This window comes from Palaemon carinicauda, chromosome 14, assembly GCF_036898095.1.
Source record: "Palaemon carinicauda isolate YSFRI2023 chromosome 14, ASM3689809v2, whole genome shotgun sequence".
Taxonomy (NCBI): domain Eukaryota; kingdom Metazoa; phylum Arthropoda; class Malacostraca; order Decapoda; family Palaemonidae; genus Palaemon; species Palaemon carinicauda.
In genome coordinates, this window is record NC_090738.1 from 124616076 (window position 1) to 124629339 (window position 13264).

General features: G+C 43.0%; 1 protein-coding gene across 5 annotated transcripts in view; it reads right to left on the reverse strand.

Annotated features, from left to right (window-relative positions):
• The window catches only part of LOC137653739 (E3 ubiquitin-protein ligase TTC3-like), a 167113-nt gene that overhangs the window by 86246 nt on the left and 67603 nt on the right, over nucleotides 1-13264 (reverse strand). For all 5 annotated transcript variants that reach the window (XM_068387359.1, XM_068387358.1, XM_068387362.1 and 2 more), the window contains one exon: nucleotides 5312-5502. In XM_068387359.1, the coding sequence (XP_068243460.1) occupies nucleotides 5312-5502 (191 nt within the window). The remainder of the gene's footprint in view (nucleotides 1-5311; nucleotides 5503-13264) is intronic.

Genomic DNA, 13264 nt, shown 5'->3' on the forward strand with positions numbered 1-13264 from the left:
TGAGCCTCATGATGGAGAAGGCCTGGCTATTAGAATTAACTGCTGCCTAATATTACGAACAGGATAGAATTGTCCAGGGAGATCTGAAGGTAAAGGATGGTCAGAGTTATGAAAAATCTCATGCAAAAATACAAAATTCTCTATATTACATACAAGATTAATAGAAATACTGTAAAAGAAAATGATTAAGACTTCAATGCTATGAATTTGTAATAGCAAATTAGTCCAATGAAAAATAAACCAATCAGTTAAGAGATATTGCGAAGAGACCATCGAGACTTCTAATTGGAGGGGAATAGCATTAAATAATACAGTGGCCAACAAAAAGGGAGGACGTCCTATCTTAGATCTACATTATGTGCTTTACGTAAGTATTTAAGCATGATGGGTTTACTGGTACATCAACTTCAATTACAGATTAGAGCAGCCACAGACATTTAATCCTTAAAAACTCTGTTGATGGAACCTTGGAACAATATCCCACTTGAAGTCGCACCAAATTTACTGTTTTTTGGGGGTGGGGGAATATCCTATAAAAAAGTTGTTCTCACAATTAAAAATCATCCATACATAAAGGACTCTAAATGAAATGACAAAATCGAGCCATCTGAAATAACAAGGACAAGGATTTATGCACTGGTAGTGCCATTAGGGATTCACCAAGCTCACCTTCACTAACCCAAAAAACAAAAAAATAAGCTGTCATCCTTATCATAAATAGGTGGCAAAAGATTGAAAAAAAAGAAAAGTAAGGTTAACATTGGATAAATAATAGGCCTTCTTGTCAACTAAGGAAGACTCGGAAGACGATGCCCTTGACGATCTCAAAGGCAGTGTTGGAACTGTTGCATTAGCTGTGTTGTTATTAATGTTTGCCGGGGAAACCTTTGTAGCTCTCATACTATAGTATGCGCAGATATTCCAATCTTTGTTTGAGGAGTCCTTATGAACTTTTTCCAATACATCACAATCCACAAATTGAGAACAAAGGAAAGAAATCTATTTACTTGGTGACCCGATTCCCCTACACAAGTGTAGAAAGGGGCAATAATAGAGACCCTTCGGTAACAGGATGCCGAACGAAAGTGTTGGAAAAAGACTAACATGAACACTTTGGGAACGGTAGCCAGTACGAAGCATCAGCCTTTCCAATGGTAGCCTTATCCGTCTTAAATGGTATCTCGGGAACAAGAAGGGAGACCAATGACTGGTCTCGTTCCCGTTGACTATTCCATTTGTGAGAGTAAACTGTGTGAATCCGTGAACCTACTATGAAGTTCTCTTGTTGCCTCCGTTCCTGTCGGATCAAGGAGGATCTGAGCATGTCGGTCTGCAACACTGCGGTGTCCTACAATTTCCTGAATGGCACCTCCCCACCAGCAGGAGCTCCAGGAAGTCCATAAAATTTGTACATCTTTCTGTCTTACTTTCCCCTATCCCTCAACCTGGAAGGCCAGGTTGAGGGTGGCAGGACGGAACAAACTCTGTCCATCATTTCCCCAGGAGGCAGTGTGTGGAGCAGCATATTGCACTTGTAGGTCGCAGGAGTCTTCCTCAGGGTCCTCTAACAGTAGGATGGAGATCACAGAATAGATATTCTTGAAGGTCTGGATACTTAGCAGTAAGTGATCAGTGGAAAGAGACCCGTTGGCACTTCCTTCCAATACTACCCCATGATGACTGTTCCTCCCATGGGAACGGGGTTGCACCCCTCTTACCAATGAATTCCATGTTTGATTGCGACCGCCTAACGATCCCACCCAGATGTAGATTGGAAGGTGTCCATTAAAGCAGCTTCTATGTCTACTGACTCAGGTGTTGAGATGTTGTGTCCTTATGGTCGAGTCTCCATCATTTGGGGAGGGTTTTTGCTAGAGGCTTGGGAATCAGTATAGTAAAGGATTCCATTGCTCAGAGGAAGTTGGTTGCCATACTAGGTTTCCCTAACAAAATTCATCCCAGCAAGATTTGATTGACTGGTCTTGTAGGATATCGAGTAGTGCCAGTAGTTGTGTGAACATCCGTACTATGTACCAAAATGTAGTGCTAGTAGTTGTGTGAACATCTGTACTATGTACCAAAATGTAGTGCTAGTAGTTGTGTGAACATCCGTACTATGTACCAAAATGTAGTGCTAGTAGTTGTGTGAACATCTGTACTATGTACCAAAATGTAGTGCTAGTAGTTGTGTGAACATCCGTACTATGTACCAAAATGTAGTGCTAGTAGTTGTGTGAACATCTGTACTATGTACCAAAATGTAGTGCTAGTAGTTGTGTGAACATCTGTACTATGTACCAAAATGTAGTGCTAGTAGTTGTGTGAACATCTGTACTATGTACCAAAATGTAGTGCTAGTAGTTGTGTGAACATCTGTACTATGTACCAAAATGTAGTGCTAGTAGTTGTGTGAACATCTGTACTATGTACCAAAATGTAGTGCTAGTAGTTGTGTGAACATCTGTACTATGTACCAAAATGTAGTGCTAGTAGTTGTGTGAACATCTGTTCTATGTACCAAAATGTATTCTCCGGATAAGCAAAATTCCTGATATGCAACCTGTCACCTCAAGAATGAGGAGGGAACATACTGAGATTGTCTTTCACAGTCGATATGTTCTTGGTACCACTGGCAATTCTCTGATGTTCTTTGAAGTGTTGGCATCCATGAAGGGTCCTGGAGAAGGGAGAGGGACGAGGACTGCTGCCAATGTTCTGGCTAGCACTAATATCCCAATGCTGAGCCTTCAGTCTCTCTTCAAGGCATAAGTGTACTCAAACCCTTTCCTAAATGGATACGTTATTGGTACATATCGTAGGCTTGACATCGCCCAAGCATCTTAAGAATATCCGGGCATAAGAGAGAGACAAGGGCACTACAGTGACTGTGCTTGGTCGCCCTCCTCGGTTCCAAAAGGAGCAGGGAGTACCTAAACTTCTTCCCTAAGGAAATGAAAGTGCATATGCAGGCTGGTATCATGAGGTTACATGCTTTGATTGGAACACATGCACAAATGAAAAGGGTCCTGTTCCACTATCTAGTCTCGAAACGTGGGAGAACTCTGTGACGAAGACAGAACTTGCCACTCGGTAAGGTCTCGATTCAAAGCCAGGCCTCGGTACTTCCAAAATATAGCTACACCCACATGGTGCTGGAAGGAAGTATGCGACAGTTACTTCATTAATCATAAAGGGTCTTCGTAAGCCTATCATATCTGATATCTCTCTATCGTCATACTTCTAACTGCTAACTAGATGTAATATTCTCAATGCAGTCTGGCCTTTTATACTTCTAACTGCTAACTAGATGTAATATTCTCAATGCAGTCTGGCCTTTTATCTGCCCAAGTAAGACCAGTCAGCCACAACTAGGAACCAAGTGTGTCTCTCCTGATGCTAGGACATCTTATATCTAGAGGATTTCAGAGGCTATGTACCAAAACCACCGTGTTGACTACAAAACTAGCTCATACCGTTCCACTCAGTATGCACAGTTCTTGGAGAGGTATTTAACCTCTCGAAAGTAGGGAGAGTCGATTGAAGGTACTACCGAGGTCAATTGATCATTTTACGACTTCTCCCAAGAATCTTCATGCTTGATTCATAACATGTGGATGCCAATAGCATGCAAACCTCAGGAGAACAAGAATTCCAATCACGCCAAAGTCAGTCAGCTGAAGGCAGATGCGGACTACTCCAACTAGTCAACTTGCTTCAATCATAAAACACATACACATTGACCATGAAGACCATAGTGTATTCCATGCGAGCGCAGATTCCAGGCACATACTGTATAAGCACAGGAGAGCATGAATATGGGGGAGCAGACACGCTACCACATGATCATGCACTCATAGAACTCAAGGGCATAAACGTGATCAGATGAGGGTGCTGTGCCCTCCTATGGTAGGGCAACCTCATCTGCTGGTAACCGAGCAGCCAAGCCCTCCTATGGTAGTGCAACCTCATCTGCTGGTAACCGAGCAGCTAAGAGTTCTCCTGTGCGGACGAGTGCACACTGATAACAATGTATCCAATGGGAAAGAGACTAAAGGAGTCATACAAACGCAACTCATTTTGATCAGTATTTTAGAATTTCGTCCATAAAGGGGAAACAAGGTAAGAGCCCTTCCTTTCTCACCGGCAGTAAGTGACTAGACGAAAGAGCGTAGAAGTTGTTGTCCTCTGCATTGTCTCGTCACACTTCTTCATTCATAAAGGGAAAAAAAAGGCCAACGTCCTTCCATCTCGACCATCAGTGTGTGGAGAGATGAAGGTAAGGCAGCCATGGAAGAGGAACTTGAAGTTCTCATTCCAGTTCTATTCCTGGGCAATGGCTATGACCCTTCAACAATGAGAGCTTAAGAAGACATTTGCGAGAAGATGAACGATTCTTCCTATTCAAATGGTGGCAGCAGACACTTCTTCCTCTGATGGCGCAAAGATCTCCATGGAAAGGCAACTTCCTCAGTTATGATGACATTATCGTCACCAGTCCAGTCTCGCGAGGGAATAAACAGCAATTGGAATGCTGTCATACTATCTACCTACCACGGCACTTCCTCCAATTTTGGGGGGGGGAGGGAGGGGAGAGAGAGAGAGAGAGAGAGAGAGAGAGAGAGAGAGAGAGAGAGAGGAGAGACACTTTTAACTTTTCTTCTCATAGCTCCTCCAGCCTGACGAGGGATTCAGCCAAGTTTGGTTGGTACTGCGAGGGTGCCATAGCCTACCCTCCCCCATTATGTGTGACAGTGGCGTTGTAAGAACAACAAAATCACACACAAACAAGAAAGTGTATATCGGAAAGTATCCCAGACAACTGTCAGTTACATTTATTGGGAAAACTGCAAAATATTTTATCTTCCTTAACCTTCCTCCCACAAAACAAACTGCCAACAATTAACTAACAGAATAAACACAAGATTAAAACAGCCACTTGAAGGGGCCGAGTGTACGTCTGTACTTACTGGTGGTTGAAATAAGCAAGTTGGTGACTGGCCTCATGCCCTTGCCATTAATTAAAGACACCTTGTTAAATGCTTTAACAGCTGACTCCAGCCTTGCTGAAAATATTTCCCTTCAAAAAGTCAAGGATTCGTATTCATGTATGAACAAACACAGGTTTTTAGAACTGGGGGATGTGCTTTGACATAACTGGGATTTCATTTCACGGAAATATGACGGAACATAATCAAGAGGTTTGTACGGAATAAATAATCAAGTCTCATTCCAAAAATCATGTTCAATAAACTGTAAATGATGCGGCCTAAAAACAATGCATTTAAAAGGCAGAAAGATAAAAATAACTTACATGCATATTTTCTCATAGGCCAGTGCGAAGAAGTAAAAACTTGCAACATGACCCAAATATATATCACTGTCATATAAAAACCACTTCATTATTAGCATCCCTTCCATAATGTTTTTGTTTTCGTGAATCTTGGCAGCAGCAACAAAGAACTGTATTGCTTGCAATTCCAGGACGCAACTGATACCATGTTTCTGCAAAAGAGGTTAGAAATATTAGGATGGTCATACTATAATATAAAAAATGAACTGTTCTAATGCTAAAAGGTGACGAAAGTTAACACCATCAATGTAGAGTATATACACAAGGGAACTTACAAAAGTATTATTTTCTAAATATTGTCATAATATACACAAGGGAACTTACAAAAGTATTATTTTCTAAATATTGTCATAGTGTGAATTTTACGTGATTAAAATTATCAATTTCCAAAAAATAATATTTGTCGTCTTAATTTTACTCAATGGTACACTATAGTATACAGCCATATCTATCTAAGACAGAAGATCTTGAGCTCATACAGGTATTCCTGCCCAAACAACATGATTAGGGGCTACAACCCCATATGTAAACATATCGTCATTAAACAATTTACCTACATAATCGACCTCTTGAGCATACTATCTTCTAGTTACATAATGTCAAAATAGGCTAAGCCTGAAAAAATCTCATCTTATCTGAAACATCATTTGATTAGGCCTAATGTATATATTCCCTTGAAAAAATTGTCATTGAATAAAATAAACCTCATGCGTTTTAAGCATACACCCGAAAGTTGAAACACAGAGAATTACATACAGAAATCTCATATCTTCATCTTTGTAATTTTAAGCAACCAAAAGATTAATATTTCTAAAAAAAAATACAGTAAAAATATGACAACTATAAAACTTATCTGTTATCAGAAACCTTCGATATAAAGAGGCGTTTGCGACATAGATTTACACATTCATAAACCCACAATGTATTGAGAGAGAAATAGGTGAATCGCAATATGGCGATGAATTACTGTATATTAAATAGTTGCTCGTATATATCTGCTAAAGAAGGTGATGAATGCAGGAGTTGATGGGGGAAGTACAAGAGGAAGGCCAAGGTTTGGGTGGATGGATGGAGTGAAGAATGCTCTAGGTGATAGGAGGATGGATGGAGTGAAGAAAGCTCTGGGTGATAGGAGGATAGATGTGAGAGAGGCAAGAGAGCGTGCTAGAAATAGGAATGAATGGCGAGCGATTGTGACGCAGTTCGGGTAGGCCTTGCTGCTTCCTACGGTCGCCTTGGATGACCGCGGAAGTAGCAATTGTAGGGGATTCAACGTTATGAAGCTTCATCTGTGGTGGATAACGAGGAAGGGTGGGCTGTGGCACCCCAGCAGTACCAGCCGAACTCGGTTTAGTCCCTTGTCAGGCTGGGAGGAACGTAAAGAGGAAAGGTCACCTTTTTTTCATTCGTTTGATGTCGGCTACCACCCAAAATTGGGGGAAGTGCCTTGGTATATGTAAGTATGTATATGTACTGTATTATTATCATTACTAGCTAAGATGCAACCCTAGTTAGAAAAGCATGATGCTGTAAGCCCAAGGACTCCAACAGGGAAAAATAGCCGTGAGGAAAGGAAATAGGGAAAAAAATAAAAGATGAGAAAAAATTTACAACAAAATATTCTAAAAACAGTAACATCAAAACAGATATGTTATAAATAAAATATAAAAATACTGTTCAATATAAAAATATTTGCTGCAAGTTTGAACTTTTGAAATTCTACTGATTCAATTACACGATTAGGAAGATCCTTCCACAACTTGGTCACAGCTGGAATAAAACTTCTAGGATACTGTGTAGTATTAAGCCTCATGATGGAGAGGGCCTGACTATTAAAATTAACTGCATGCCTAGTATTACGAACAAGATGGAACTGTTCAGGAAGATCTGAATGTAAAGGATGGTAAGAATCATGAAAAATCTTATGCAAAATGCATAACGAACTACTTGAACGACGGTGCCAGAGATTAATATCTAGATAAGGAATAAGAAATTTAATAGACCTTAAGTTCCTGTCCAACAAATTAAGATAAGAATCAGCAGCTGAAGACCAGACAAGAGAATAATACTTGAAACAAGGTAGAATGAAAGAATTAAAATACTTCCTCAGAATAGATTGATCACTGAAAATCTTAAAAGACTCTCTCAATAAGCTAATTTTTTGTGCAAATGAAGAAGACACAGACCTAATGTGTTTCTCAAAATGTTATTTTCATTAGTAAAATAAATTTTTGAATATACTTACCCGGTGATCATATAGCTGTCAGCTCTGCTGCCCGACAGAAAAACCTAAGGACAAAATACGCCAGCGATCGCTATACAGGTGGGGGTGTACATCAACTGCGCCATCTGTCGAGCAGGTACTCAAGTACTCCATGTCAACACAGAACCAATTTTCTCCTCGGCCCACTGGGTCTCTATTGGGGAGGAAGGGAGGGTCCTTTAATCTATGATCACCGGGTAAGTATATTCAAAAATTTATTTTACTAATGAAAATAACATTTTTCAATATTAAACTTAGCCGGTGATGGGAATGAGCTTCTCGTATTAACAGTCTGATAAAATAGGATAAAGCATTCTTTGACATAGGCAAAGATGGATTCTTAACTGAACACCATAAAGCTTCAGACGGGCCTCGTAAAGGTTTTTAAATAGAACTTAAGAGCTCTTACAGGACATAAGACTCTTTCTAGTTCATTTCCAACCATACGATAAGTTTGGAATATCGAACGATATTGGTCAAGGCCGAGAAGGCAGCTCGTGTTTGGCTAGAAAACCAAGTTGTAGAACATGTAGCCGTTTCGGATGAGAATCCGATGTTCTTGCTGAAGGCCTGAATCTCACTGACTCTTTTAGCTGTGGCTAAGCATATCAGGAAAAGAGTCTTAAAGGTGAGATCTTTCAGGGAGGCTGATTGTAGCGGTTCGAACCTGTCTGACATAAGGAATCTTAGTACCACGTCTAAATTCCAACCAGGTGTAACCAAACGACGCTCCTTCGTGGTCTCAAAAGACTTAAGGAGGTCCTGTAGATCTTTATTGTTGGAAAGATCTAAGCCTCTGTGACGGAAGACTGATGCCAACATGCTTCTGTAACCCTTGATAGTGGGAGCTGAAAGAGATCGTTCTTTCCTCAGATATAAGAGAAAGTCAGCTATTTGAGTTACAGAGGTACTGGTCGAGGATACGGATACTGACTTGCACCAGTTTCGGAAGATTTCCCACTTCGATTGGTAGACTCTAAGGGTGGATGTTCTCCTTGCTCTAGCAATCGCTCTGGTTGCCTCCCTCGAAAAGCCTCTAGCTCTCGAGTCTTTCGATAGTCTGAAGGCAGTCAGACGAAGAGCGTGGAGGCCTTGGTGTACCTTCTTTACGCGTGGCTGACGTAGAAGGTCCACCCTTAGGGGAAGTGTTCTGGGAACGTCTACTAGCCATCGAAGTACCTCGGTGAGCCATTCTCTCGCGGGCCAGAGGGAAGCAACTAGCGTCAACCTTGTCCCTTCGTGAGAGGCGAACTTCTGCAGTACCTTGTTGACAATCTTGAACAGAGGGAATGCATATAGATCTAGATGTGACCAATCTAGTAGAAAGGCATCTATATGAACTGCTGCTGGATCCGGGATTGGTGAGCAAAATATTGGGAGCCTCTTGGTCATCGAGGTTGCGAAGAGATCTATGGTTGGCTGGCCCCAGGTGGCCCAAAGTCTCTTGCATACATCCTTGTGGAGGGTCCATTCTGTTGGAATTATTTGTCCCTTCCGACTGAGACAATCTGTCATGACATTCAAGTTGCCTTGTATGAACCTCGTTACTAGTGAAATGTCTAGACCTTTTGACCAGGTGAGGAGGTCCCTTGCGATCTCGTACCATGTCAGAGAGTAGGTCCCTCCTTGCTTGGAAATGTACGCCAAAGCCGTGGTGTTGTCCGAGTTCACCTCCACCACTTTGCCTTGAAGGAGAGACCTGAAGCTTTTCCAGGTCAGACGTACTGCCAGTAGCTTCTTGCAGTTGAAATGCATTGTCCTTTGACTCGAGTTCCATAATCCCGAGCATTCCCTACCGTCTAATGTCGCACCCCAGCCTACGTCCGATGCGTCCGAGAAGAGAACGTGGTTGGGAGTCTGAACAGTCAGGGGAAGACCCTCTCTAAGGTTGATATAGTCCTTTCACCAAGTCAGACCAGACTTTATCTTTCCGGAAACCGGGATCGAGACCGCTTCTAGCGTCTTGTCCTTTTTCCAGTGAAAAGCTAGATGGTATAGAAGAGGACGGAGGTGTAGTCTTCCTAGTGACACAAATTGATCCACGGATGACAGTGTCCCTACCAGACTCATCCACAGCCTGACTGGGCAGCGTTCCTTCTTCAGCATCTACTGGATGGATAGCAGGGCTGGGGGTTGATCGTCTTGTTCCGCAACGTCCTCATCAGAGGGTTCCTCATCCGAAACTGATGAGGAAACGGCAACGGAGTGGGCAACGTCTGACTCGCTGAATCCGGTCGCACTGGTGGATGCGTGACGGAGCCGGACGCAAAATCATGGTACTGCTGCACAGTCCGTGAACTGTCAACAACCATGGGTGCGCGAGGAAGTACAGCGTCAACCTGAAACTGTCTAGACTGACTGGGTTGTGCAGTCAACACCCTACCGGGTTGCTGAGGTTGACGCACTGCGTCACAACAAGTCACCTCTGCTGGTTGTTGAACGTCTTCCTAGTGACACACTGAACGTCAACAACCACCTCCGAGCGTCACTTAACGTCAACGTGCGACTGGCAACCCACACTGGGTCGCATCGGTGGAGGAACCACCTCAACTGGCAGACGCGAGTAGGATACCTCAGCGTCAACAGGGCGCACAACCAACCGGTTGGAAGGTTGTTGGCCAGAAGGTTCTTCTCCGTATTTAAGTCCTCTATCAAGGACACAAGCTTGGACTGCATGTCTTGCAGCAAAGCCCATTTAGGGTCTACGGGAGCAGGTGTGGCAACAGACGGGGTTAGCGACTGAGGCGGAACCATTTACCATCCCTGGAAGCCTTGTTATGTGTGACATAATAGTACAGCAAAACTTTAAAGGCTCGACAAAAGTTGAGAAGTTGACCTGTAAACAACTTGGAGCGTCTCCTGGCTAGGCGCCAGGGCGAGTCTACCAGAATTGAGAAGTCTACCTGGGCAGAGGCATGAACTCCCAAGCCGAGAACTTCTCTCGTGTCCTATCAGACTCTCGCTCTATAAGCCAGTTTAAAAGAAGGGAAATCAAAGGCTGTATCCCTAAAACTCCTCCTGGTGCAAAAACCAGTCGCCTAGCCAACGTAACGCTCTCTAGGAGAGCGAGAGAGCACTAGCTTAACAACAACGGCTTCGAAGTAGCTAGGCCTAGTGTAAGTTCTGACGTTAGGCGAACGAGGAGCAGCAGTTACAAGATCCGGACGAAGATCCTTAAAAAATCATCATGATTTAATTAAAGTCCATAGGAGGCTAAGCAGCTTAAGGCTCCTCTCCAAATGACAGAGTCCTCAAAGGAATATCAGTAGGAGGGAGAACAGCACTTTCTCATCTACAGGAACCTTGTCCGAGAAAAGCTAGGTTATCTCAGTGAGGGTCTCACTGGTGCATTAGCAGCAGACCAGAAGGCAACGTTATGTAACTGCTTGACAGTCTGTGAACTGTCAAAAACTGAACTGTCAACCACAACAGGTGCGTGAGGACATACAGCACTGGTGCATTAGTAGCAGACCAGAAGGCAACGTCATGTAACTGCTTGACAGACTGTGAGCTGGCCACAACCATAGCTGTGTGGGGAAGCCTCTACTCCTGACTGACCAGTCTGCTGCGGGCGAGTAGCGGTAACCACAGTGGGTTGCGGAGGTTGAAGCACAGCGTCAAAACAAAGCAACTTAACTCCACCCTCCTGTTGATGTGGTAAGTTGAAGCACAGCGTCAAAACAAAACAACTTAACTCCACCCTCCTGTTGATGTGGTAACTCGCGAACGTCAACGGAGGGTAGCGTGCGTCTGTGAACGTCAACATGCGGCTGGCAGGGTACACTGCGCATGGGTGGTGGAACTCTCACAGGCGGAGTGCGGGAGCAGGTAGCGTCAGCGTCTACTGTACGCACAACCGTGGTTGGTTGTAGGCTAACGGGTGCAGCGTCAACCTTCTCCGCACGATACTCCTGCATAAAAGATGCTAACTGTGTCTGCATAGACTGTAGCAAAGACCACTTAGGGTCTACAGCAGCAGGTGCGGCAACAGACGGTGTTACTGCCTGTTGCGGTACCGCTTTGCCTCTCTTAGAAGGTGTGCAGTCATCGGAAGACTGCAGCGAGTCCGAACTAACCCAGTGGCTACACCTGGGCCGTCGGACTTGCGCGGAAGGGACCGACTTGCGCTTAATAAGCTGCGAGACCTTGGTCCAAGGTTTCTTACGAGAAACCTCTTCCACAGACGAGAAGTAAATGGGCTCTCTCGTCTTTGTGTGGGTGGGGCGATCTTCGGTAGATACGCCCGAAACCACGGAGGGAAAAACGTCTGTTCGTTGATCAAGGCCTGACGAACCCATAAGTCGTTCGACATTACTTCTCCCCTGGGCTTGGGAGCTTGCAAGAGGTCCCGGACTAGGTGAACGACAGGCACGAACAGACGAACCCTCGGACGCAACACTGTAACACTTTGCGCATATCACTTTATCACTTCGATTTTCTGTTTTGCACTTATTTCACTGAAATCGTAACATTTACTGATTTCTACCTGAAACACGCAATCCTGCCCTTCATTAAAAGGTAGTAATTGCGAAAACAGTCGTATAATGCAACAGAAAACATATATAAAGATAAAGAATTCAGTGGCTGGGAAAGAGACTAAACACTAGTTCAAATAAACTACGTTTACAATCTCTCACCGCACATAGCCTGGGGACAAGAATAAAACCCTAGAAACGTTTTACCTTCTTCCCCGTACAGCGACTAGGGAGGAGAGTAACACGAGAACAACGTTACCCGCTTGAACGGAACGTTTTTTCTCCTCTCTCTCCCTCCGTCTCTATCTCTCTCTCTCTTTCTCTCTTGATTTCGCACCTGAGAGAAGAGCCCAATTATATATCGTCAAAACATGTTATTTGGCTAAAGGAAAAAACTGAAAGGTTTTCCAAATAAAAAGTTCCTTTAATTTAGAATTTAAACCATTTAAGCTAAGAAAGAATGAACGAAACGTCAGAATCGGTTTACTCTTACTGCAAAGTGAAACCGTGATACACTCTCTCTCTATCGTAACGATAGAGCGCAAGTTGAACGTCCTGAACGTCAACAACTGCGTAGTCTAAAAAACTAAACGTTAGTTCATCTTTGAAAACAGTACGAGACTATCAAAGAAATTCTTTCATAAAACATTAAATTTAAAAAGTTTTAAATTCTTTAAAGGCTAAATACGATATAACGGGCTCAACGTTGATTAACTTCGGTTTCAAGTTAGGACCGCCTACTATCAGGAAAGGTCGCATATAAACAAAACATAAAAATTTATTTTTATATGTTTATAATAAATGGAAAGTTAATCGAAGAGGCCTAATAAAGGCGGAGAGATATAAAATATATAGATCTATAACGTGTTAAGCAAAATTACTAAAAACCTAAACACACTTCCGTCTAAGGGAAGGGTCGGCCATTTAAAAGTGAAAGAGAGTCCATACTCTCTTTGTCACCATAATTAAATCTATACAAAACGAGTTCAAGTTTTGAGATGAAGATAAAACCCCTGCATAGCGAAAGCTCAAAACTGGAATAGTGTACTTCACCAAATAGTTGTGAAAACAAATCCAGTTAGTAACAGCGTATTTAGTAGGTCTTGCCAGTGGCACGACAGAGAGAAAATTGATTCTGTGTTGACATGGAGTACTTGAGTACCTGCTCGACAGATG